The sequence below is a fragment of the Polyergus mexicanus genome, unplaced genomic scaffold (genome assembly GCF_030449975.1).
Source record: "Polyergus mexicanus isolate NDT 795.1 unplaced genomic scaffold, iyPolMexi1.0 SCAF_11, whole genome shotgun sequence".
Taxonomy (NCBI): Eukaryota; Metazoa; Arthropoda; class Insecta; order Hymenoptera; family Formicidae; genus Polyergus; species Polyergus mexicanus.
In genome coordinates, this window is record NW_027223331.1 from 1249113 (window position 1) to 1273206 (window position 24094).

Consider the following 24094-nt stretch of genomic DNA (forward strand, 5'->3'; position numbering starts at 1 on the left):
ATTTTAATAACCGTATCAGAGATACAAATACAATTGTTCCATCTCGATTGCTAGCTTAGGCATTATTGGAAGACGGTTTACGAGACAAGGAAATAGTGAGACGATCAGCTGACGCGAGAATATTTTCGGAGCCGCGCGCTTTAGTAATGATATAAATCGATCTTATAAATAAATGGTTTCCGTGGAGCCTTATCTCGCCGGCCGGAGATTTACGTGACGAGGAACAATGCACGATGGAAGTATTAATCGTGGCGGTCGACGAGGTCGAAAGCCAACCGAGTTGAGAGCCAGTCAGCAGCCACCTACCCATTTGTTGCTCGACTTCCTACCTACGTGGCCGATTCCGCTGTAGAGCGCCTACCTGAACTCCCGTGCCCTTGTTAAGCCGGGTTATTATTATACCCGCGTAGGGAGAGAGAGAACACCTACCGCGATTCTCGTGATCGATATTCCAACTCCAAGAGAGTCTCTCTCGGAAGCCAAGCGGAAATTTGATGAAACCCGACTCGGGCTGAGAGCGATCAGCTCGGCATGCCGATTATGCAGGAAAGTGCGATTATTATTGCAACTCCGAAGTTTGATATCAAAGAACCTACAATATGTCTGACAGTCCTCAAATGTTAGAACGTTCGCGATCAGAAGAGTAACTCGAATAACTTTAATCATTAAATCGATATCTCTGAGTTTTTAGAATTTAATGGATAAAATATTTTGACTATTTTGAAGATTTTTAAAGTTCCGGATTGTTGAGAGATGACTGAAATATTTTTTGAGACCTTCAGGGTTATCAATGCGTGCTACACGAATTAGAATCAAAATTTAATCTCGCCGATTAAAATTGAAATAAATCATCTCATCAAGTGTCGCGTATCGTCCTTCGCGGATGTAAATAGGACTTAAGAGTGCATTCACGCCACTTATCTTGGCGGCCGTGTCAGTGGAGGCCTTACCAGATACCATAGAAGGCAACTAGAATCTAGTAAATAAAATTATCGTCTGCCTGACGGAGACACGCCGAAATGCATGTACAGTTACGCGAAATCCATAGCAATTAAGAAAAACGATCGACATATCAATCTTAAAAATAATTATCTTAAAAATAAATCGCGAGATATCTCATCATATTTCTCGATGGAATATATTTTAATATAATTAATAAAAAATAAATTATACATATATATATATTTTTGATTCAGAGTTCATTTTGTTTAAAATAACTGGATAGACGGTCTGAGATTAATTAAGTTCAGATCCACGGAGACACGACATTAGCAGGCAATGATGGCAAGAAACGTTTCAGGCATCCGGGGAAGGATTTATAGCTACTTCTCGCTGGTCTTGCGAACGCGAATTAAGGCGCGTGCCGCTGTCACTGTGGCCGATGCCTGTGACAGTCCGGCCGGCGACTGTCTTCGTTAGTAATTGACATCGCGATCCGCGTGCCGGCTCGTCAGAGACGCGCGCACACGTACACATATCGGAATCGGCTGTAAGAGGCTGCAAAAAGAACCGCGTCGATTTCCTTCCCGACTTGTCGTACGGACGCGTGCCTAAGGCGCCATTTTGCACGTCGCTAATTGCTATCGGCGATACCACACGTCGCTCGCTTTCCAAGAAAAACCTTACGAGAGAGGTAACGACCAGATGTCAGAATGAGCGTCGCCGAATTCTTTCCGCGTGATATCTTGTTGAGCCGGATGCTCCGCGAATTCCATTCATATTGCGAATGAGAATAAAAATATAAATTGGTAAAAAGGCATAATTCGTTAAATCGATCGCGATATTTGACAATAATTAAGATTGTAAGACAAAGAAGGAAAAGAACATAGAGGAAGAGATACGCGAAATAAATTTGACAAGTAAGTAACTGAAGGTATCTATGAATCATCAATCTTTTTTGACACATAATTTTTTTTCTTATTTTAACATTAATTTGTTCCTTCCGTAGCTGTTCGCATTAGCGGTCGCGCGTCCGAAACCTTTTCGCCACAATTTCTTCTTCGTCCGATATTCTTATTGCGTGCTTAACGAGGTGGATCGGGACGACTGTCCATCGCATTAGAACGGTATTCGTCATTAACATGACGCGTAAGACGGTCAAAGGTACGCGCGCTAAACTGGCACGAGCGGCTGCAAGCACGTAAACTTCTTGCGTGAACGTAAGAGCGTTCGTAGACGTCGGTATCGAGGGGCCAGAGAAAGATATTTGGTAATTAAAGGGAAAAAACGTTACGTCAACTTTTCCGTAAAACATATTTCATCCTTAAAATATTATGATGGCATTTATTCGCGTTGTAAAAAAAAATATATTATTTTAGAAAATAATGTAAATTTTCCAGTTAATACTCCTAAATATTTCATTCATAAATTGGCGAACAATTAGCGAATTAATTTAAATGCCGCGTCTACGATCAAATTTGAAATTTCGTGTTAATATGCAATCAATGAAATTATTTAAAAAATTGTATAATTGCATCACATATATAGCATATATTTACGATAAAATACATAAATATCATGAAATATATTTTATATAATCAATCTTTAATTATCAAATATTACTTATTTTATCTCGTATCATTTGATAAAGTTTAACCTATGATAATAATTTATATACATAAGCGAAAAACGATAATTTAATTATTCCCGCGAAAATAAATCTTAAAGTATCAAGGAAAGAGCATACATGATAAATCATATACACAATAAATAAAAATTGGGACACAGATCCGAACACTTCCTTGTTAGCGAATGCAGATTGCATGGCCAGCCTTGCATGGCGCTTATCTGCAAGGACATTTGTACGGTCGGTCGATTTTCAGGCATATCTTAACGGCGAGCGGAGGATCGGTATCCGCTGTAACACGAGGGCGTACGTGCGGGGTGTCCAACGAAAAAATTGCAAGGCGGACGTTGACCACGTGCGCTCAATAGGTTCGTGCACTTTAAAGTGCCGGTAGATCGCACCCGGTATCGTTGCGCATTCGTGCGGTCCGTTGGGTCCGCGCGTATCGGAATATCAGGGATGCACGTTACGTAATGTCGGAAACGGATAATTCCGTAGATTAGAGCGCGTTTAAATGCGGCTCTTATGCGCCCTTTAAACCGCGGCATCCTCGTAACACATCCGGTGCAGCGCGGATTAATTATCGTCGAGATGAGAAGCTTCGTTATAAAAAGAAGAAACATTTCGTGCGCTAAATTGAAACTTAAAGTTTACGGGAAAAATAAATCAAACTCATTTTTATGTATAAATTATATCAAAATTTTTGACATTTTTTATATAGGAAAAAAAAAATTGAATTACATCTAACATTTATCTCTTATCAATTATATTGTAATGAAATAATTGTATTAAGAAATTTCGTAATTCGGTAAAATGATTTTTGGATACGTATTTTAACTTATGTATTCTGTAAGAAAGATGGTTTTAATCTGATAACGAGATGCTTGTAGGAATGAAGCAGCGATGTCTCGATAATATCCAATATCATAGTGCGGTCGAAATATAAGACACGCCTATGAATTTACGCCGATTCTCTTTGCAGCATTAAATACGTTCGGTGGATGTGTAATATCGCGATTAGATATCGATAAAAGTGAGAGAAATGCTGCGATAATTGGAAAGATTACGCCGTGAACATTCAATGCGTTTATGCATTTTAGTAGCGTGGCCGAGGCCTTAGCTTAGCGACGAATTATCGATTATTTGTTCGAATATCCATTGCACGACTTTTAGATAGTTCAAATACCTCGATGTCTAGGCTTGTCTTTCTCTTTTTCGAGATACCTGAAAATTTAATTCCTCGGTAATTTAAAAGCGCACCTTTAGCAACTTAAGCGCTCGGAAACATAAAAATCTGAGGCTAAAAAAAATCTTGAAAATTTAGAGAGAAACGCGGATGTTTTTAAAATTTTTTTAATTCGGAAGTTTTTCATAGCTTAAGAATGTAATAATATCAAAGCTTCAAAATTTAAAAATAACAGAATTTTTAAACTTGAAATATAAATATTTGGAAATTGAAACTTATATAAAATACACACACACAAGTGAAAAAATAATTTCTTCACTTGTGTGTGTGTATTTTATATAAAGTTTCAATTTCCAAATATTTATGTTTCAAGTTTAAAAACTTCGTTATTTTTATCGTACATAAAAAAAAAAAATTGCAATCGTTAATAGCTTTCGAATTTACTGAGATTAGATGTGACCGATAACCGAGGCAATCTGGTAACAAAAATGTCGAGATGAAAACGATATATTGCTCGTAAATGTTGTACTCATGAGTCGGAAGTTTTTGGTAGTTTAAGAATGTAATAATTTCACAGCTTCAAAATTTAAAAATAACAGAATTTTTAAACTTGAAATATAAATATTTGCAAATTGAAACTTATATAAAATACACACACACAAGTGAAAAAATAATTTCTTCACTTGTGTGTGTGTATTTTATATAAAGTTTCAATTTCCAAATATTTATGTTTCAAGTTTAAAAACTTCGTTATTTTTATCGTATATAAAAAAAAAAAATTGCAATCGTTAATAGCTTTCGAATTTACTGAGATTAGATGTGACCGATAACCGAGGCAATCTGGTAACAAAAATGTCGAGATGAAAACGATATATTGCTCGTAAATGTTGTACTCATGATAAACAGCGTGTTGTCGAGGATTGATTATTCCTCGGCGTATGCCGAGCCGTTTCGTGGAGATTTACCGACAGTAAAGGGGATCGACCTAAAAAATCTCGTTCACAATGGAGCCTCACATATCGGACGTGATATATTGGTACAGAAGAATTAGATAAGAATGTCCGTTGACAGCGTATTTAACGATCCGCTTCTTCTACACGGAATCATGTCGACTTCCTGGACCACTGCCACACTGATCCACATCGATATCAATCTTCCTAGATCCTACTCGCCAACACGGCGACATTCCCACCATAATTTTCTTGATAGATTAATATAATTCAAAATACTCATATTCATTTATAGTAATAAAAAATTCCAAAAAATTCAAGTTCGTAAATATAAAAGTATATTGCCAGGTATTTGTTTGAGCGTTTAAAATATAATTTTATGCGCGTACAAATCACCAACATTGCGCTTCCTGTTATAGATTACCTATTTTATCCGTATGGTAACGGTGCATGCGTTCTTACACGTTCTATATACAAGAGTCCTTAAATGGACAAGCATTGTTTGCTAGCGAATGGTGTTAGTGTGTAGTTAATGGTGCAACGCGATGTCGCGAACGGAGATAGTTCAAATATTAATAATTATATAAGTTATTGCAAACACATGTGTAAAAATTAAATGTAGAAAGATGTCGAATCTAGAAATCAATATTTAAAAAAAATGTTTTTAATATTTTCATTTGATACTCTCGAAAAATAATAAATTATAAGATCTTATAAAATGAGTTTTTAATTTCTTAAATATAAATATGTAAAACGTAAATGAAAAAATTGAAAGATCTAAAAATCGAAAAGTTCAATTTAATAATATAAAAATTTAACACAATTTAGAAATAAAGAGGATTTAATGAAGGACCAAATGAATCGTAGAATTCGAAGATTCGCATCTAGCGTGCCATCCTGCGAATCGCGGCCTTTTAAGCGACAGGTGCAAACATTTGGGGAGCAGCGCAAAAAAGGAAGCCGGTAATTGTGAGTCCTGGGTAGAAAAACCAGTTTGCTAAAAACAACCCGGGCCTGATCGAGTTTCGTTGCGAGGCTACCGAACAACCAACGGGTGTCGGTGTAATAACGTGCGTGTAAGCAGCTCGTGTGAAAAGCGCGGCTTTTGAAAATTCGCTTTAAAATATCTTTTAAAATCTCCATCCCATCAAGATTATATGACTGTCCAGAAAAAGAAACTCTTAAGTTTAAAACAATTTGATTTTCATTGAGAAATAAAACAATCATTCTACGGTGTAAATTACGTGTTATAAAAAAAAAAAAAAAAGAGATAGATTTTATACACACACATATATTATTTATACGTTTCTCTGATATAATATTATAATAAAATATAAATTAACGAATAATAAAATTATAACGTAATAACAAAATTATACGTAATAATAAAATTATTGAAAATCTGCTCTTTAGTACGATGTATATTTGCGTTTAACGTAATAAACGCATACGACCTACCTACCACGTTGAAAAGGTGTTATAAGAGAGAATCGCGATACTTGAACTTATGCAGGAAATACTTTTTATGAATGAAGTTTCTTACTACTTATCGAGGAGGGACGAATACAGTTAAATGTCAAAACCGGAGCCGAAGCGGGATTCGCGAAAACAAAAAGATTGCTATTTATTCTCCCGCTGCGTAATATATTCGTACTATTATCAAATTACAAGGTGGATAACCGTTTTAAGAATGCACTTTATCTTTTTGCACAATCCGAGCTATGGAAACTTAAAACCTAAAGAATCTTAAATTTTTCAAAATTAAGATCTAGCAAATTAGAATTTTTATATTTTCTGAATAATTAAAAAAAAAAAAATTGCAACTTTAAATTTTCAAAGTTTCAAAATGTGAAAAAGATAGATTAAGATTTTAAAAGTTCGAGTGGCCATGCGAGAGTTTTGAAATTTAGAAATTCTAGAGTTTAAAAAATTTGTGGCTTTAAAGTTTTAAGACATACACAGAGCTTTAAATTTGTAGAACTTGGATAGAGAATTTTTCAAAGATCAAAAGACAAGATCAATTTATCATTGCGCAAGTTTTCACTGTGTACATCCGAGTTTAGTAACGATTCCTCGAAAGAGGAGAACAATACCTCATCCTATATGCTATAAGGCGACCTTGCTGGAATTTCAACGAGCATTATAACCGCGACAGGTGAAGCCACGTTCTGTTCGTGCAGTTGCGGTCGTAGTTGCCTAGATTCGAATTTAAAAACGATCGTTATTCAATTCAAATATACTAACGGGTCATCTCGCAGGATTTCCGCCTTGACTCAACGTTCGTTACCGTATTCTAGAGAAATAGGATTAGGAAAGGTCAAGTCAGGTAAATCTCAAACCGATCATCCGCGGAAGAAGATTCTAAGTTAAATGTCATTTTTATCGGACAAAATATATATGAAGAAATACGTGTCCCCAAAGTTTATAGTATATATTAAAAAGTATAAGATATTACATATGTTGTATAAATATGGCATAAAAAAATACCAACAGATATTTCAATATGAGATACATCACATATTTAAATATTTTATATATATTATACAAATTGACAAAAAAAAAAAAAAAAAAAAAAAAAAAAAAAAAAAAAGTTACTATCGCTTATTATCATTAAATTTAGTAATGTTTATAAATCGACGATTTAATCTAAATAAATTTAATAAATCAAATTTAAAAATATTTAATAAATTATATTTATTTAGATTAAATCGTCGATTTTTGCTGGTTATAAAAAGATATGTTAAGGATACAAAGTTGATTTACGATAATATCAGAATATCGCCTTCGCAATTCACGAGTCACTCGTTATTTCGCGAACGTATGATGGACGTGAAGCCTTCAAGGGCTGCGAAGCCCTACGGGGGCCCCTCCGTTGAAAGAAGATATATTTAGACCGGGCCTTTGAAAAATCCTACTTCGGAACCTGCGTCGCGAGGATTCGTCTCGAGAGAGCACGCAGGATCTCTTTTGCAGATCGCAAAAATAAAATGATTCGTGAAAGGATACAGATTTGCACAGGATACCGTTGCACCGATGCATTATTTATTGCCCTCGCCACGAGATCGCACGCAAAGGAACATAATTTAGCTAAGTGTATCAATCTGTCAAATCAACTTGCTATTGTCCGTGAAAATGTGACGGAAAAATGAAAATCTTTATAATCACAAATACTGCAAGATTATTTTACAATAAATTCTTTAGCAAGAAACTATAATAATATTTTATATACCTTTAGGTTAATTTTTATGCGAGTGAGAAAAATTTCAAAAGTCTAAAAAATAATTTCTTTAAAAATTATTCCTCACATTATATTATATAAAAAAAAAAATTTTAATATTTATATGATTTTATTATCTGATGGAATGTTTTATTCTTTAATAAAATATGTAAAATCATATAATAGATATTTTTCAAAGAAATTATTTTATTGTGAATATTTAATATATTGTATTTATTAAGATTTCACTTGGCTCGCTAGACGTAAATGATAAATTGATCATTATAGAAACTTACCTCGCACCTGGATGTATCAAGTATTTCGACTTCCGTCGTAACATTGTCGATAGTAACACTGTGTCGGTAGAGGAAATCTGCAACAAATAACAATTTCGAACATGATATTCTCTTTAATCAAATTATTATCGTTGAAAGCAACGAGGCTCGCGAAATAAGTCGAAAACATCGACAATCTCTCTCTTAATCTGGAAAAGTTTGAGCGACATTTTCCCAAGAATAGAAAACGCGGTTAATGCGCGAAAGTGCCGCAGCAGTTAGTACAACGACAATTCTAATTAGTTACAGCTGACAAATCGCTATGTCATTACTATCATTGACAACGACATGCGGCTTTTGCGATCAAAAAAATTCGTGCTTTGAGAATGTCAATTGTCACGCGATTTTCGATTGTTTTACGTTCGACTTATTTACATATATAATTTGGTATATTTGTGTATCTCTTTCTTTTATTTTAAATGCTTAGATGATTTGAACCAGATAATTTTTACATATTTTTTTCTAGAACTTTATTCTTTACATATTTAGATTTCTAGAGAGAGAGAGAGAGAGAGAGAGAGAGAGAGAGAGAGATTTTTCGCAATGTATTTGTCGCATCTTTCTAAAATTTTTCGATTCTTATCTGAGGCCTTTGATAGGACGAGCGAAGAAGGGGAAAGCTCGTATTCCTCGGAGCTGATTAGAACGCTCGAGGAGCACGTGCACCAAAAGGAAGAAGAAGAAGAAGAAAAGGAAGGAGAGAAGACGCGGAAGCACGTTGAACACAGTAGCCCTAACAGGGTAAACGTAATAAATAAACGATAAATAAACTCATAAACACCTCGTAGTGTTGGCAGCGAAGAGCTGGAGAAGCGCAGAAACAAGCAAATAAGGATGCTCGTTATATTAGCGATCGTTACGCTCGAGAAAGTTTTATTGCCGGACAACGTTGACGGAAAAACGATTTGACCAAGCTTTGCGACGAAAAATTCATTGCATCCTTCCGTGAAAGAAACATCGACGCGTGCGAAAAAAAAGAAAGACTTGCAAAATCGTGAGATATAATTTGAACTTTGAGTATGAAACGCGCAGAGATTTCTTTCTACGCCTGTAAAAAGAAATCGGACGATCTAATCTACGAAATGAAATTTAACGAATGGATATTTTGATAATAAAGCCTAGATGCAAGAATCTAGAAATCTAATCTAAATACAAGACAAATTTGCATATCGGATGACATAGAAAGTTATATCTTTGATGAAAAATCATTGATAAGAGTGCAAAATTTAATTTCTAAAAAATTAAAAGCGCAAAAAGGATTACGAAAACTGATTTAAAAAAAAAAAAAAAGGAAAGATTGTGACACACTTTTGTCGAATATGTAACTGGAGATATAACTGTCGTCGATCGCGCGGATTTGACTTTTACTAGAGATCCATCTCCGCTACGTGATCTATCATCGATCTATCGGGATGCACGATGCAATCTTCTCCGCGCGCGGACAAAACGTTCCCATCCGTATGCGCGAGTGGATCGACAATGCAACGAGATTCGCTTTCTAAAATCATTGCCTAGAATTATTCCACGCAACAAGAGATTTGCATTGTTAATCGAGATCGAAATAATAACAAGCGTGCGCGCGCGCGCGCGCGCCGCATCGTGGCGAGAGATGAAAAGGACCGATTATTTCAGAGTCCCGTAAAACGACGATGGTTTGCGCTCGTACAAATGCCTTGTAATCGAAATTGCCGAGGAAGATCATCCTCGATCTTTCTTCGAGAGATCAAATTTAAGTCGTGCGATGGAAGCCAGTAATAAGTGGTACTTCGAAAGTACTCGTCTCATCGTCGAACGTTTGAATTTATAGGTCTTTGATTTTTCCGCCTACATACATATTTAGATATCTTTAAATTGTCTTTTGTTACAATTCAAAATTTTTATTTTCAAAATTTCTTGTTTCACGCAGTTGTGCGTAGAGATATAAAAAAGACAGTCTTTTTCTAATAGAAAGAAAAAAAAAAACAATTGAAAAATGTGGTTTTTTTTTCATTATTTTTTTAAACATAATATTATTTTTCTTTATATTTTCTTATCAATATAATAAAACTAAAGTTTATATATTTTTTATTTATTTATTTTTTTATTTTTTTATTTTTTTTTTTTTTTCAAAAGTAATTTTGATGGATTAATGAGACTTTTGCGGCAAATTTTCAATTAGATGCATAACAAAAATTTGTATTAATTAAAAATAGTAATTACATAACTATACAGCAAATTGGAATGCGAGCTATATTTAAAATAATAATGGCTAATTCAAATCTATCATCTAAAAAGTGAAAAATAATGAAAAATCAACTTGTAATAATCAAATTATAAAAATATTAAATATCTGGAAAGAAAGAAAACAAAATTTTGAAAAAAGACAAGGCTTGTTCTTTTTTCATAAAAAAAAAAAAACTATTTTTTACAAAAAAAAATTGGTTTTTTTTTCTATTTACATCTCTAGTTGTAGATTGTTCTCAAATTTGCAGGAACAAACTTATTTTATAATTAATTAAGATATATCGATATTTTATTTTATCATTGAAATTCTAATCCGTTAGAAATTGAAAATATTTTTCTATGTATTAATATATCCACACACACACGCGCGATTGAAATGATAAAAATAGGCCAATTTTTATTAAACGGTAGAGAATTTTTTTCCATAGCCATGTCCGTCACATCACCTAACGCGGTCTAGCCAAAGGAAATCAATGGCCCCGCTTTCACCGTTTGAGGGCGTTTTCTTCGGAAAAGTAAGTCTCCAACGACCGGGAACGAAAGTGTACGCGATAATCCGCGCACGAGTCGCACGAAGTGTCGACGCATTTTCGATTCGTTTCACACGAGATGCGCCGAGAGAGAAACAAAATATGCCACTGCACGAGGAGACCGTATACCGTGTATACATACAGTCTCAAATCCAGAGACAATTTCTTCAAAATTTTTTAAGTTACAAAAATTCGTGGATTCGTTGCTTTTTTCTTCTTTTCGAATCTTTCAGAATTTTGAAATTTAAACATTGCAAACGTGTTACAAAAATTTTCCTAAAATTTCACGCCAATTCTGTAAAGTTTATTTCAAGAAATTTAAGAAAGATATATAAAAAGAGATTTTTTTTTCATCTATTATGATTAAGGCACTTGTTTCAATGGCCTCGTTCATGGCCCCTGACACTTTACGAGCTTTTATTTTACACGAAGCAGTTTGTATAATATTTTCAGATGCTGTCATGTCTGCGTCGTAGTTTTTTTACTCGTCATCATTCTTATCATTTTTTATCAATTCTCGATTAACGGCGATCGGATCGTGGCGCTCACAGCGTCATCTTTGAGGATCGATTGAGCGATTATCTCCCTTCTTTATGTTCAACAATGATTATCCATCATTTTCCCAGGAAATTAATTAATACCGATGTTAGGAGAGAGCACTCGCGCCGGCATTCATCCACTTTCGTTCGGCATTATCGATCGCGGTTGAATCGATCAAGATCAAGATTGATTCTGACTGCCAGTTATACACAAGAGATATTCGATAAATCGATGATTGCGCTATTGTATCGGGAAGCTTTCGGTATATTACGTTAACGTAGCTGTGAGGAAAGTAAAGAGAAACTTCCCGTGCAAACTGACTTATACATTTCAATTCGAAAAGTTTCGTAATTTTTCAAATTACTCGAAATTCCATATGTTTATTCTAATTTAATTCAGATTATCAAAGAATATCAATAATTAAATTTTATTTAAAAGCGAGAGATGTATAAAACTCAATATAAAACTCAAATATTCGTACAAAATATTAAAAATCTAAAAATTCAATTCGACCATTTTTACTTCGAACAATTTTAATTTTATAATATTTTCTAATCAAATAAATTCATATCATTTTACGTGATTGTATTTGCTTGGAGTATTCCTCGAATATCTACGACTAAAAGCACGATAAAATGACGTGGTACTCGAATAACAGACATCGGGGATGCAGAATCGGCGCAGCCTTAGGTGTTACAAAAAATACGAGTGGCCGATGGTTCAGGGTTAAAGGGACAATACTTCACGGTGAATTTTTCCAGGCGGCTCGGATATCCGCGAAACTCGCCGTAGCTTATACGTCCGCGGGCGTGCACGGCAATTATTACGGCGAAGTAGCTTGCATGAGTTATGGGAGAGATCTGCATTCTGCGGACCCTCCCCATAGGCTCTATTTCATATCGAGTGTTTAAATCTCCGCCCTCCATGGTTCCAGCGTTGTTTGTTGCATCTCTCTCTCTCTCTCTCTTTCCTTCTAAACCCCGCTGTTGTCCTCTACCCTCCCTCACCCCTTTATAGAGCTCATGTATTTCTGTGACCGCTAGAATGCCCTCGGGAACGATTGCGAGGCGCCATGATTAAGATTTTTCACGGATACCCTTGAATTACCGGTTTTAAGTACGAGAATATTTCACGGCGGATTTTTCCATTGCCATGCGCTGGAGCACGCGAGGAGAACTGATCAAGATTTAGATTCGCGTTTTGTACTCTGGAGTGAGGATTTCGCGCGCGAAATCGGTGCCGCCCCTTGAGAGATAAGCCGATAGTACAAGCGAGAAAGGAACTTGGATAGATCATTTGTTCTGAATAGCGATGCCTCGAAATTAGCAACAAATGGATGTAATTACTCACGCTTAATATTGGCAATTATTCTAAAAAGGGAAGAAAAAGAAAAGAGATAATAAACACTTACCACTGGTCGAGCTGTATTCGCCGATGTATCGTCTCGTCAAATACCGCACAACCACGGCTGCAACAAAGAAAAGAGAAACAAGATGAAAATTAGCTTCTTAAAGCGAGAGGGTTTTTTTTTTTTTTTCAATTTTGATTCCCTTATAGAGAAAGATATCTCAAAAATTTGCGAAAGTTAAACATGTACAAATATTTCTCAAAAAATATAAAATTTTATTAAAAATGAACTCTTTCACCGATCCTCACGAAATTCAATATTAATCATCCTCGAATAATACTTTATTCGTGTAAAAAAATTTAACACGATATTTCAAAATTTGCGAAAGTTAAAGCGTGTACAAGCATTTCTCAAAAAATTCAAAATTTTATTTAAGAAATGAATCTTTTCATCGACTTTCACTAAATTCAATACCAACCATCCTTTAAAGATATTCTATTCGTTGTAAAAAATTTCTCATTATCATAGCTCGATATCTCAAAAATTGCGGAAATTGCACAATGTACATTCCGTATATATTGTACATACATACATATGGGCATTTTAAAAAAATATTATTTTTCAACGTTTTGAAACATTCCAAACATATTAGCATAGAAAATAGAAAAAACATTTTGTCACGAAAAGAAATCATAATATTTTTGCTTCCTCATAGAGGAAGTAAAAATATTATGATTAGTTTGAGAAAGGAATCTTTATGAATAATCGAGTAGCGAGCCCGGGAACGTACATCGAATCGTAATTATGAGTAATGACATTAAAGGGGGTATATTTATTTTTAGACTCGTCTCTGACAAACGCATCTTCGCGCGCAGGTGTTGAAACGCTATTAACTCATCTTCAACATCGGTTAATATAAAGAAACTATAAATATATTGAAACGGGTTCTCTCGAAGACTGCCGATAAACTTCTTGCTTCATAAATTTTGTTGCACGCGAAACATGGTCTAGGATTCAGCATGTCGACGATGTTTCTCGCATCGTTGCCGTCATCGTCGTCGTCGTCGTCGTCGTCGTCGTCGTTCGATTCTCGCAAGACTTATCGAGTACATATATTCGTGCCGTTCCGTATTGGTAGATACACCGTTTATAAATCTGTCGTCGAGTTTAGCTCGACGACGACGACGACAACGACGACGATCGAGAGAGAGAAAGAGAGAGAGAGGGAGGGAGAGAGAGGAGATATCACGAAGAGAGGAGAGGAAAGGTAGAGACACGAGAGCAGAAACGGAATGTAGAACTTCATTCGTGAACTATTTGCTGAGATGAGAGATAGACTACGTATGTTCGAAATATTTCCGCGCAGCTGAACGATATTTCAGCGCTCTTCAACACGCGAACGCGAAGAGTCAAAATGAAATTTGATCCATCCGAAGAAATATTCTTATTTTTAATTCATTAAAAACATTGCATATATATCACATGCTTTATTAAGAGGGGAAAAAAAAAAATCTATATATTTCAAAGATTAAATATAATATTTTAACAGCATAGAAAAAGTTTTATTAAATTCTTGAAAACAATTTCACGCGCTTCTTTTATCGTACCTTGCGCGTAAAGAACGAGTTGTCATTGCAGGCAAAGATTAACTCGCACGCTATCGTAATTAGCTGTATTTTTAATTAATTACGTAGTTAGAAATACGAATCCTCTGACGGATTGAATTTTCAACGGTCCGTGCGAAGACATCGTGAATCATTAGTACCACGCAGAAAGATCCACGTAATCGAGCGTACCACGCCGAAGACCCATTCTCCCTTAAAGACGACTGTCATGAAATCGAGGCGACGTCACGCGTAATCCTATACACGCCGCGCGAACCGGAATAATTGATGTGGACACGAGAATGTTGCTCGTAATGCCTAATGGTCCCAACAGTGATCTGTGCCAAGCGTCCGAAGTCTAATGAAAGCTCGTTCCCCGTCTCACCAAAGCCCAAACGCGAGAGAAACCCGACACTCGTGCCAGATACAGGACGTTTATAAAGTTCTTATCTTCGTGAGGCTCTGGGACGAGTGTGACAATATATCGGGGACCCATCGTATTTATAAAGAATAAGAATAATGAAGGGTTCGCGCGCAGAGCGTAAGATATCAATGCTGATGGAGGGGCCCCGGAGCCGCCCCTCCTCTCACGCATTCGATAAATAATATTTTTCAAGAGAGGACTCACACAAATTCGTGTAGTTACACGTTGAAAGCTGTTAACGAACTGCGAGAAATAAGAGGTAAAACACATTATTGACAAAATATCCATGATCGTGTACCTATCTCGTAAATGTAAACAAACTCACTTTTTCCACGTCCGCTCTACAACAAATATAACGTATACAAACTTGGCTTTTTACGATTTCACTAATATTACTTTATAATACTCGAGAAAAGCGTTAAAACAGTTAAACTTTAATTTGTTATTTGATATTTCGTAAACCAATGCCGTGCCCCATTTTTTTTCTTACGGGAAATTACTCAGAACAACACCTTCCCTCCAATATTTAAAAAGCGATAAAATTGGAGGTGTGTTACCTTTTATGTAGTTTTATCCCCAGAAGAATCGAAAAAGTCATAAAAATTCCGATAAATACATATCAATGAATCTTCGAAGGAGAAAGGAATTCTTCGATCGATTACGTAAGTAGTCACGTATAAAACGAGGAAGGAAAAAGACGCGCGAAGGGGAGAATGAGCAGGAAGAAGAAGAGAATGAAAAAGAAGAACAAGAAGAAGGAAGCCGATTAAGTCACCTGCCGAGAATTGTGTGTAATGTGGAAGATTCAACGGTACGAGCAAAACGCAATCATTCGCGGTGCCATTCGCCGACGTGCGATGGTTGCCAACGCGGGTTTCTATAGATAGATCGTTGCAGGATAAGCGGCTTGGTGAACGTAAGAAAATAGTAATTACGACCACGATCGTTGTGGATAAGAAGGGGGATAAAGAGGAAGAGAAAGAGAGAGAGAGAGAGAGAGAAAATAGAAGATAAAAAAAAGGTCAGGATGCAATCAACCAATCAACCGCATCCTCTTGTCTCGTAGAAATTTCCTTTCTATTTCAAAGATAACACTATCTTTTATTGAGATAACTTTTATAATCACCTACATCTTAATTTATCAAAATTATCAAGTAATTAGATTTTATATCTCGTATTACCATGAAATTTCTATCTTTTCAATCGTTACAGAAACAATTATTTTAAGCAGTTTCAATTTTTTGTTACAGAAAATATATTTTTTATTTATTATAAGAAAAAGAAATAATTATTAGCAAAAAAAAATATTTGTTTCGAAACAAAGAGAGAACGGACATATAATTAAAAAAAAAAAATAAAATAAAAAAAATAAAAAAAAAGTATTTTGACTTTAATGTAGAAAATTTTTTTATACCTTACTAAATTTTATATCTCTCTAAAATTATAACATTGAAACGTTAAAATGGTAATAAAAGTCTCGGATTGATCGTACAGAGAAGGAACCCGTTATAAAGTGCAGCTTCTACGAGATACTATTTTCTTTTTTTCGTCTGTCCGCTTTTCTTGTGACACGGCAAGTCGTTCAGACGAAATGAATTTATGAACGCGTCTCGGCTGTTGGTAGCGGGCCTCCAATTGTCTCCTCAATAAGCGTTAACGCAGATAAATGGCTATGGATAACAATCTCGCGTTTCTCGCAAGAGACCACGATCCTTTTTACGATTCTTTACCATTAGTTATTTTTAAGGCGCGAAGAATCTCGGACTCCTTGTGTTAAAAATATTTCAAGTTCGCTCGAAAGAGTACGTAATTTAAATACCACACATATTTCTGTAACAATTCAATTACTCGGTTAGATCGAGTTTTAGTATCGTAAAAAGTAAAATTCAAATTTTTCAAATATTTCTCCGGACAAGCTTCTCCTCCGCTTCTTAAGTCAACCTCAAATTACTTCGCATACACCACCTTCTATCTCGACGGATCACCGGGTATACATGAGACAATGGCGCGATAACGAAGGGAGTACGTTACCGCGTAAACTCGGAATCCAGGATCGAACACCGCGAGTAACAGGACGGATGTATCGTATGTCGAGATCTCGCGCAACCTGCTGCTGCAACCGTGCGGGATTTTTCGTCGCGCGACGCAACCCCTCTCCCCCATTCACGCGGGACGATATCCGATAACGCGCGTTCACGGAGGTCCTTATTATACCCAGCGGGGTCCCACGAAGGACTTTTAAGGATTCCCTCCCGCCGAGATAGCTCCTCCCCCCTCCGCCACCCTCGCATCCACCGTGTGAGAATGCGCCGTCTTCGTCGCAAAAAGTGGGACATTTTGTCGCGTGTTTTGAAACGATCACGTTCCATCAGCCTGGCGATACAACGTACGGATACAGAAACAAATTGCGTTTGAATATACAATATTAACAAATTATGTACTAATTTAAAGGGATGATTATAATATTACGAGGATACAATAGTAGACAACATTAACCACTAGAGATGTAAATAGAAAAGAAAAACAAAATGTTTTTTTCCCCCATGAAAAAGGGGGATTTTTTTTTTTTTATATATATATATATATATAAGAAAGAACAAGCCTCGTTTTTTTTCAAAATTTTGGTTCTTTATTCAGATATTTAATATTTTTATATTTTTTGATTATTGCAAATTGATTCTTCGTTATTTTTAACTTTTTAGATTTTAGATGATAGATTTGAGTTAACCATTATTATTTTTAATGTAGCACGCATACCAAAATTGGCTATATAGTTATGTAATTATTATTTTTAATTAATAAAAATTTTTGTTATGCATCTATAATTGAAGATTATCAAAATCGAGTTTGATGTAATTTCCCATAAAAATCTCACATTAAAATTACTTAAAATCAATTTTTTTTTATCATATTAACAAAAAAATGTAATGAAAAATAATATTGTATTTAAAAAAAATTAGTTTTTTTTTGTTTTCAATGAGAGAGAAAGAAAACATTCTTTTCAACAATTTTTTTTCTGTTTTTAAATTAGAAATACGTCGTTTTTTTGTGTCTATTGATTACACATTCGAAGATGTGAAAATGACTGAAGAATTTCAGAATCTAGGGAACATTATTGAATCTCTAGCAACACAATCTTAAAAAGATATAATCAAGATTATCAAAAAGATCCAACTGTCTGAGAATGCACAACAATGGGAGAATGCAACATCGAGGAACAATTACAATTGAAAGATGCAAAATTGTAAAGAGGAGAAACCGAAAGAGGAGAAAATTAGAGATGAGAGAGAGAGAGAGAGAGAATAAAATAAAATGGAGAATGCGCTTCTTCTTTATTAAGGTGACCGGTCCTAGCTGTTATTAATAGGATTTATATTCGAGGTCGGCGAACCGTCTTATCGCCGTTCGTTTGCTCGCTTTGTACGCGTCGCGCGACTGTCGGGTTAACTAATGCAACGTATTATTCCGCGGACTATGCGTATCCATCTTAACGGCACTTTCATTCAATGCGTTGCGTCGGTGCGCTATTAGACAACGCGCAGAAATTACACGCTGTACGGCGACGCGATATTAGTATCGTCCACGATAATGAACGTCCTTCCGACGTGATTCAATATTTCACGACGTTGCGCCATAATCGACCTGCGCCGCTCTTTCTTTTCTCTCGCCGGACGAATTATTTATTATTCGTCAGCGAGAGCGCGAATTAATATTGATTTCCAGGCGAAAACATATTCCCGCAGAAAATCAATATCGCTTTCATAAACTTATATTTTACGATCCGTTTTAATTCCGCACGAAATAAACGCGCTAAACTTTTCCTTATTTTCAAATCATAATAATATACCATATACAATATATATATATATATATATATATATCCCAATTTCAATTTCAATTTTGATTTCAATTTCAATCTTAATTTTGGTATTAATTTTGGTTTAATGATAATTTTGATGTCAATATCAAGTTTTAAATTTTAATTTTAATGATATAATTGTAACTTTAATTATAATTTCAATTTTGAATTTCGAGTGCTGATTTTTGAATTTTAAGATTGTTAAGTTTTAAAATTTTAAGAATTTTAATCGTAAGAGTTTTATCAATTTATTGTGAAAACACAATAGAAACACACAACACGACGCAAGACACAAACACATAAAGACGGAATAACAAATGTAAAAATTGGAAGTCATCCAAAGCCGTAAGGCGCGGATTAATAATAATAAAAAAAAAAATAATAATAAAAAAGATACAGCGAAACAAGATATATAATCTTAAAGGTAATATTTATTTAGATCTCTTTTTTAGTTTAAAAATTTTTTTTTATTATTTATTTATTATCATTATTTTTTCATTATTATCATTTATTTATTTATATCTTAACTAAATAAGTTTTCTTACATAAGATTAATTTGGTTAATGCAATCATAATTTTATTATTAAAAGTCGAAAAATAGGGGAAACACTAATGGTTTAAAATCGATAAAAATAAATGAGGGATTACTTTTTTTAACAGAAACGAAATGAGATAAAAATGTAGGGAGATTCACCTGACTTGCCGACTCTGGGGCCGCCGAGGACGACCACCTTGATCCTGTTTACGTTTGTCATCAGCTGCGTGGATTAAGTGTCATTCGAAGTGGCATCACACATGGTCTCCGCGGCGGATGCACCAGTTACATCACTTTGCGCTTTATCCCGCCGCACTTACATTCAAGTCCTCGTCAGGACACTTATTCAATCGCACTCTCGCGACAATTTCGATGACTTGCTGCGGAAATAATTATTATATCGATCGGTCAATCATCAGCTTGAGTCATCACTGTTCGATACCGCGATAATTATAGTAGTTACGGGAATCATCAATCGTTAATTATTTTCCCTGAACGCTCCATTAAATTCCATCCTTAATAAAACGACCGATATATGACTGTTTCTTGTATTTAATTGTCGCCTCGATCAATTATCGACTCGGACGTTGATTAATTCCTCGAAGATGAAATTATTGAAAATATCTTGAACGCGGTGTCAACTTGGAATCTTCTGTTAACGATGTTGGCGATAAACAAAAGAAGTTATAAGAAATATAAGTGGAGAAGATTATCAGTCTTTGCTCGATAAGTAAAGATGTTTAAGGCTACTCTCGTTCTTCGCTTGGACTAGCTATTGTATTTAATTGCAATTAATTATCAATTAATCATTCGAAGAAATCGTCGACGGTTAGATACGGAACTATTAATGGCAACGGTAATTGGAACCTTCCCCGTTAATCCCCGACTAGGAAGAAATCGTGGCGGTTGATGAATAGACAGCCAATGCTCTCGTGTCGTTTTCTAACTGATGAACGAACGTAACTGCGATTACGCGAATCCGCCTGGCACGTTCGAGCGCGATTCTTCCTCGCACGTGATCTTTAATGACGCTATAAAACGCTCATTGAGTAACGCAATCCCTTTTCCGATCGTGTGCGACGTTGATTCTTGCGAAACACTCCGTCATTCAAGTCGAGGACTCGCGGCTTCGATTCGAGTTTGATCGAGACAGAAACAGCAGCCGATTGTCGCAATCGCCCACCTCACGTGTCCCTCTCGTCTAGAGATCGCAACCTGCCTCCTCGAGTCTCGAAGACTGTTTATTAACGACCAACGATCGTCGCTATCTTATCACGATTCCCTGCTATTTTGAAGATGACGAGCCCCACGTGACGCGGTTCATTTCTCTCTCTTTCCTTTTCCACGAACGAGACTCTCGGCGAACTTTACTTACAGAAAATCTTTGTGCTCGATTCTGTTTTTCGACTATTTAACGATAACATCTGGTCGATTATACTTGAGCTCTTTCGCGCAGTATTACCAAAACGCTAACACCGCTACTCGACGGTATTTATTTTTACAAGCGGGAGCCGAGGATTTCAGCTGATTTGCAACTGTCAAGTTTCTCTCAGCGAGTGACAATATATTTCACTGCTTTAAACATTAATCGAGCGCATCGGTCGTAAGTTCATTACAAGAGGATTTAAAGCGTGCGCTTCTTTTCTCCTCGGTTTTTATCTTCCTAAATTCCATCGTTTTCTTATTCCGCTGCTCCGCTTATTCCGGACGTCGAACATCTGACAGCACGCGCTCGCGACTCGGAATTACGGATCTGGGTTCCCCCTCGTTCGCACCTCGAAAGCGCGAGAAAACGCTTTCGAACGTGCCCGCTGCTCGTCCCGACGCTACGCTGCGAATAACAACACAAGCAGCGATTCGAGAAATGCCGTCTCTCCGTTTCCATTTATAACGGGTCGTCGGCCTTCCTCCGCGTCTTCTAGCTTGGCGCCGCCGACACGTCGGCGATTACGAAAAAAAGTCAGGCACGACACGCACACGCGACCGAATCTCGCACGCGTGTTCTCGCTCGCTCGCGCGCGATGACGACCGCGAGAAAAGTAGGATGCGCATTCATCCCCCGCGGCGACGTGCGGACTTTAGTTTTTTTTTTTTTTTTCGTATTTTCGTTTTTACGGAGACGTTGCGGGCTAATTTTAACGCTTCGAGACGGTGAGTTTAATTAAAGAAAAGATCGAATCATCTCAGGGCGCGAGTATCGCTTGTCACGGCAACATTCATCGGAGTATTTATTTTAATAAATATTTCTATAATTAATAAATATATTATAATTATTATTATTTATTATAATTAATAAATTTATAATTAAATAATTATAAATTTTCTCTTCGCTGATATATGTATTATATCTGATGATTAAGAAAATTTGCGCAAATAATGCTCTTCTAATCTTGTAATTGCAATATTTTTCATTGATAACGTCACACATGTTTGATTAAAGTTGAGAGTTTCAGCAGAAATTAATGTGACAACGAGCAAATAACAGTAACGGGAAAGTAATTGAGAGAAAAGCAATTAATATAGCGGGGAAATGATTAACGTAATGAGAAGAAACGTTTAACATAATGAAGGAGGCCTGAAAATTAACGGAGAAATAATTAATACACGGGACGATTAAAAAAAAAAAAAAACCGCGAAAAATACTTAAATCTCTCTTCGTCGGAAATCTTGTCGTTTACTTCTCATTCTCTCGCCTCTCTGCTACGCTTTAAATAATATCCTAGATTAGATAACGTTGTCCGTATTAAATCTCGTTATCTTTCAAGGCGCACCACGACGTTGTTATTCACGTGAGATTTGTGTAAAGCGGTCTTATCGCGAAACTCTGTCACTATGTTGAACAACAAAGCGCGATCTTAAAATTGTGACACGTGTCGAATAGAATTAAATTAAATATAAATCGGGTAAACCGTAAAATTAAATAATAAATTCACACTTAAATTCATTATATATGTGACTTATGAGAAATTATAAGATTTCATATTAAGCAATCGAAATCAAAAATTAAGGGAGTAAATAAGACACAAAAAAATCTTGCGCATTTTTTTCTTTTCGCCATTCAGAAATCCGGTAAATGTAAGCATAATTCGCCGAAACGTGATTATAACACGTTTCAACGATATCAATATTTATTGCGATAGCGTAATCGTGAAAAAATCGCGATTCAGCGTTTTCATAAAAACAACAAATATAAAGTTATTAATGACTGCATTAAGAATGCTCGATTGCAAAATAAATATCAAATACACATTTCACCGTATAAAATTCTACTCTATTTTGAATATTCATGGGGAAAGAAGTTCTTTTTATATAAAATTATCTCGTTTCGCATTTCATTCTTGCAATAAATTAAATCAGATTGAGTCATTTTAAATCGAATCGAATAACGTCAAATAAAATGAAATTACATTCATCGAACGAAATGACATTTTCTAAGAGAATAAAATTCCACGTCATATGGTATATTCACAGTCAATTATTTTGCTATCATTGTATTTAAATTTCGGCATATATATATATATATATATATATATATATATATATCGCGGATGTTTCTACTCGTCAACTGTGAAATTGTGGAAATTGTCGCGTTACTCGGGATAGAAGAGCGCAATCGGAAACCGCGTATCAGTTTCCTCATGTAGCCACTCGACGACGTCTAAATATTAGATGACACGCAGATGTACCTGTTGTTTGTTCAACGAAATTGATTTTCTCCGTCGAATACAATCGCGGTGCGTCATTTTCAACGATTCCCCATCAATTAATTCAGAGATCCTACCGATATCGATCAGCGATAATCAAATGTCTATGAATGTGTCTATATTACAGCGAATATTAATAATCTAAACAAAGACGGAGGATGAATTAAAAGTGCGGTGAGAATTAATCAACGTTGGAAGAATCGATCGATAATTGCGTTATCCGTACCGAAATCTCTATCTAGCATTTATATGCATGCGATTTTGATTAACGTGTCCGGAGCTTTAGCATAAATTAATTCTGTCGATTAGGAACAATCGTAAAAATTGCATTAACCGCATCGAGGAAGGCCGACACAACTCTTGGATCGAATAATTCATTTTTACTTGTCGTTTTATTCGCCGAGACACTTCACCGCACGCCGATACATTAGATCAATTAAATCGCGCACGCATTAATAAAGGAATTAACATTCGTAATTGATTTCAAAGAGCGCGATTGACAATCTTTAATCCTCAATTATGGCGAACTGAAATCTCTCGGCGAATATTTTAAAATAATTACCTGATGTATCAACGATTATCGACACTTGCACAATTATGATCGAAATCTGACAGTCGTAGTTTGATAAACAAAAATCTATTACAACTCGTCGATCGTCGATTCAGCTGCCATAGCACATGAGAACGAAGTAAATGTTTGAAAATTTGAAGCACTGAAATCCGAGTACTCTCTTAAACGCTCTCTCTCTCTCTCTCTCTCTCTCTTTCGAGCACTACTTTAACAATTTCAGGATCACATCTCGATGTTCCGACACTCGACACCTTCACAACTTGTCGATCCAAGTTCGCACTCTACGGCTCGACGACGAGCACACAAATGGAAGATAAGTAGAATTGCGAAATCCCATATACACACCACAGGTAAGGTATTTTCAGAGAAATCACACGAGACGTTGACGTTTTCACGGTGAATTTCGTACCGCGCGGAGCGTGTGTACTCGACTCGCGCGCGAAAGACGGAGAAATAGATAGAGGGAGAGAGAGTAAAATAAGCGACCGCTTACCACTCTCAC

The 24094-nt window shown here is 35.8% G+C and overlaps 1 protein-coding gene across 3 annotated transcripts in view; it reads right to left on the bottom strand.

Moving 5' to 3' along the window:
- Positions 1-24094, bottom strand: part of LOC138937746 (ras-related and estrogen-regulated growth inhibitor) — a 41758-nt gene extending 17664 nt beyond the window's left edge. For 2 of the 3 annotated variants that reach the window (XR_011447568.1, XM_070304300.1), the window contains exons 1-4: positions 23584-24094; positions 19477-19697; positions 12959-13015; positions 8216-8292 (exon numbers count right to left, since the gene is read on the bottom strand). Coding sequence is in view for 2 of the 3 variants with exons in the window: in XM_070304300.1 (XP_070160401.1) it covers positions 8216-8292; positions 12959-13015; positions 19477-19537 (195 nt within the window). In the remaining variant the exon portion in view is untranslated. The remainder of the gene's footprint in view (positions 1-8215; positions 8293-12958; positions 13016-19476; positions 19698-23583) is intronic. The other variant, XM_070304302.1, reaches the window with a different exon arrangement.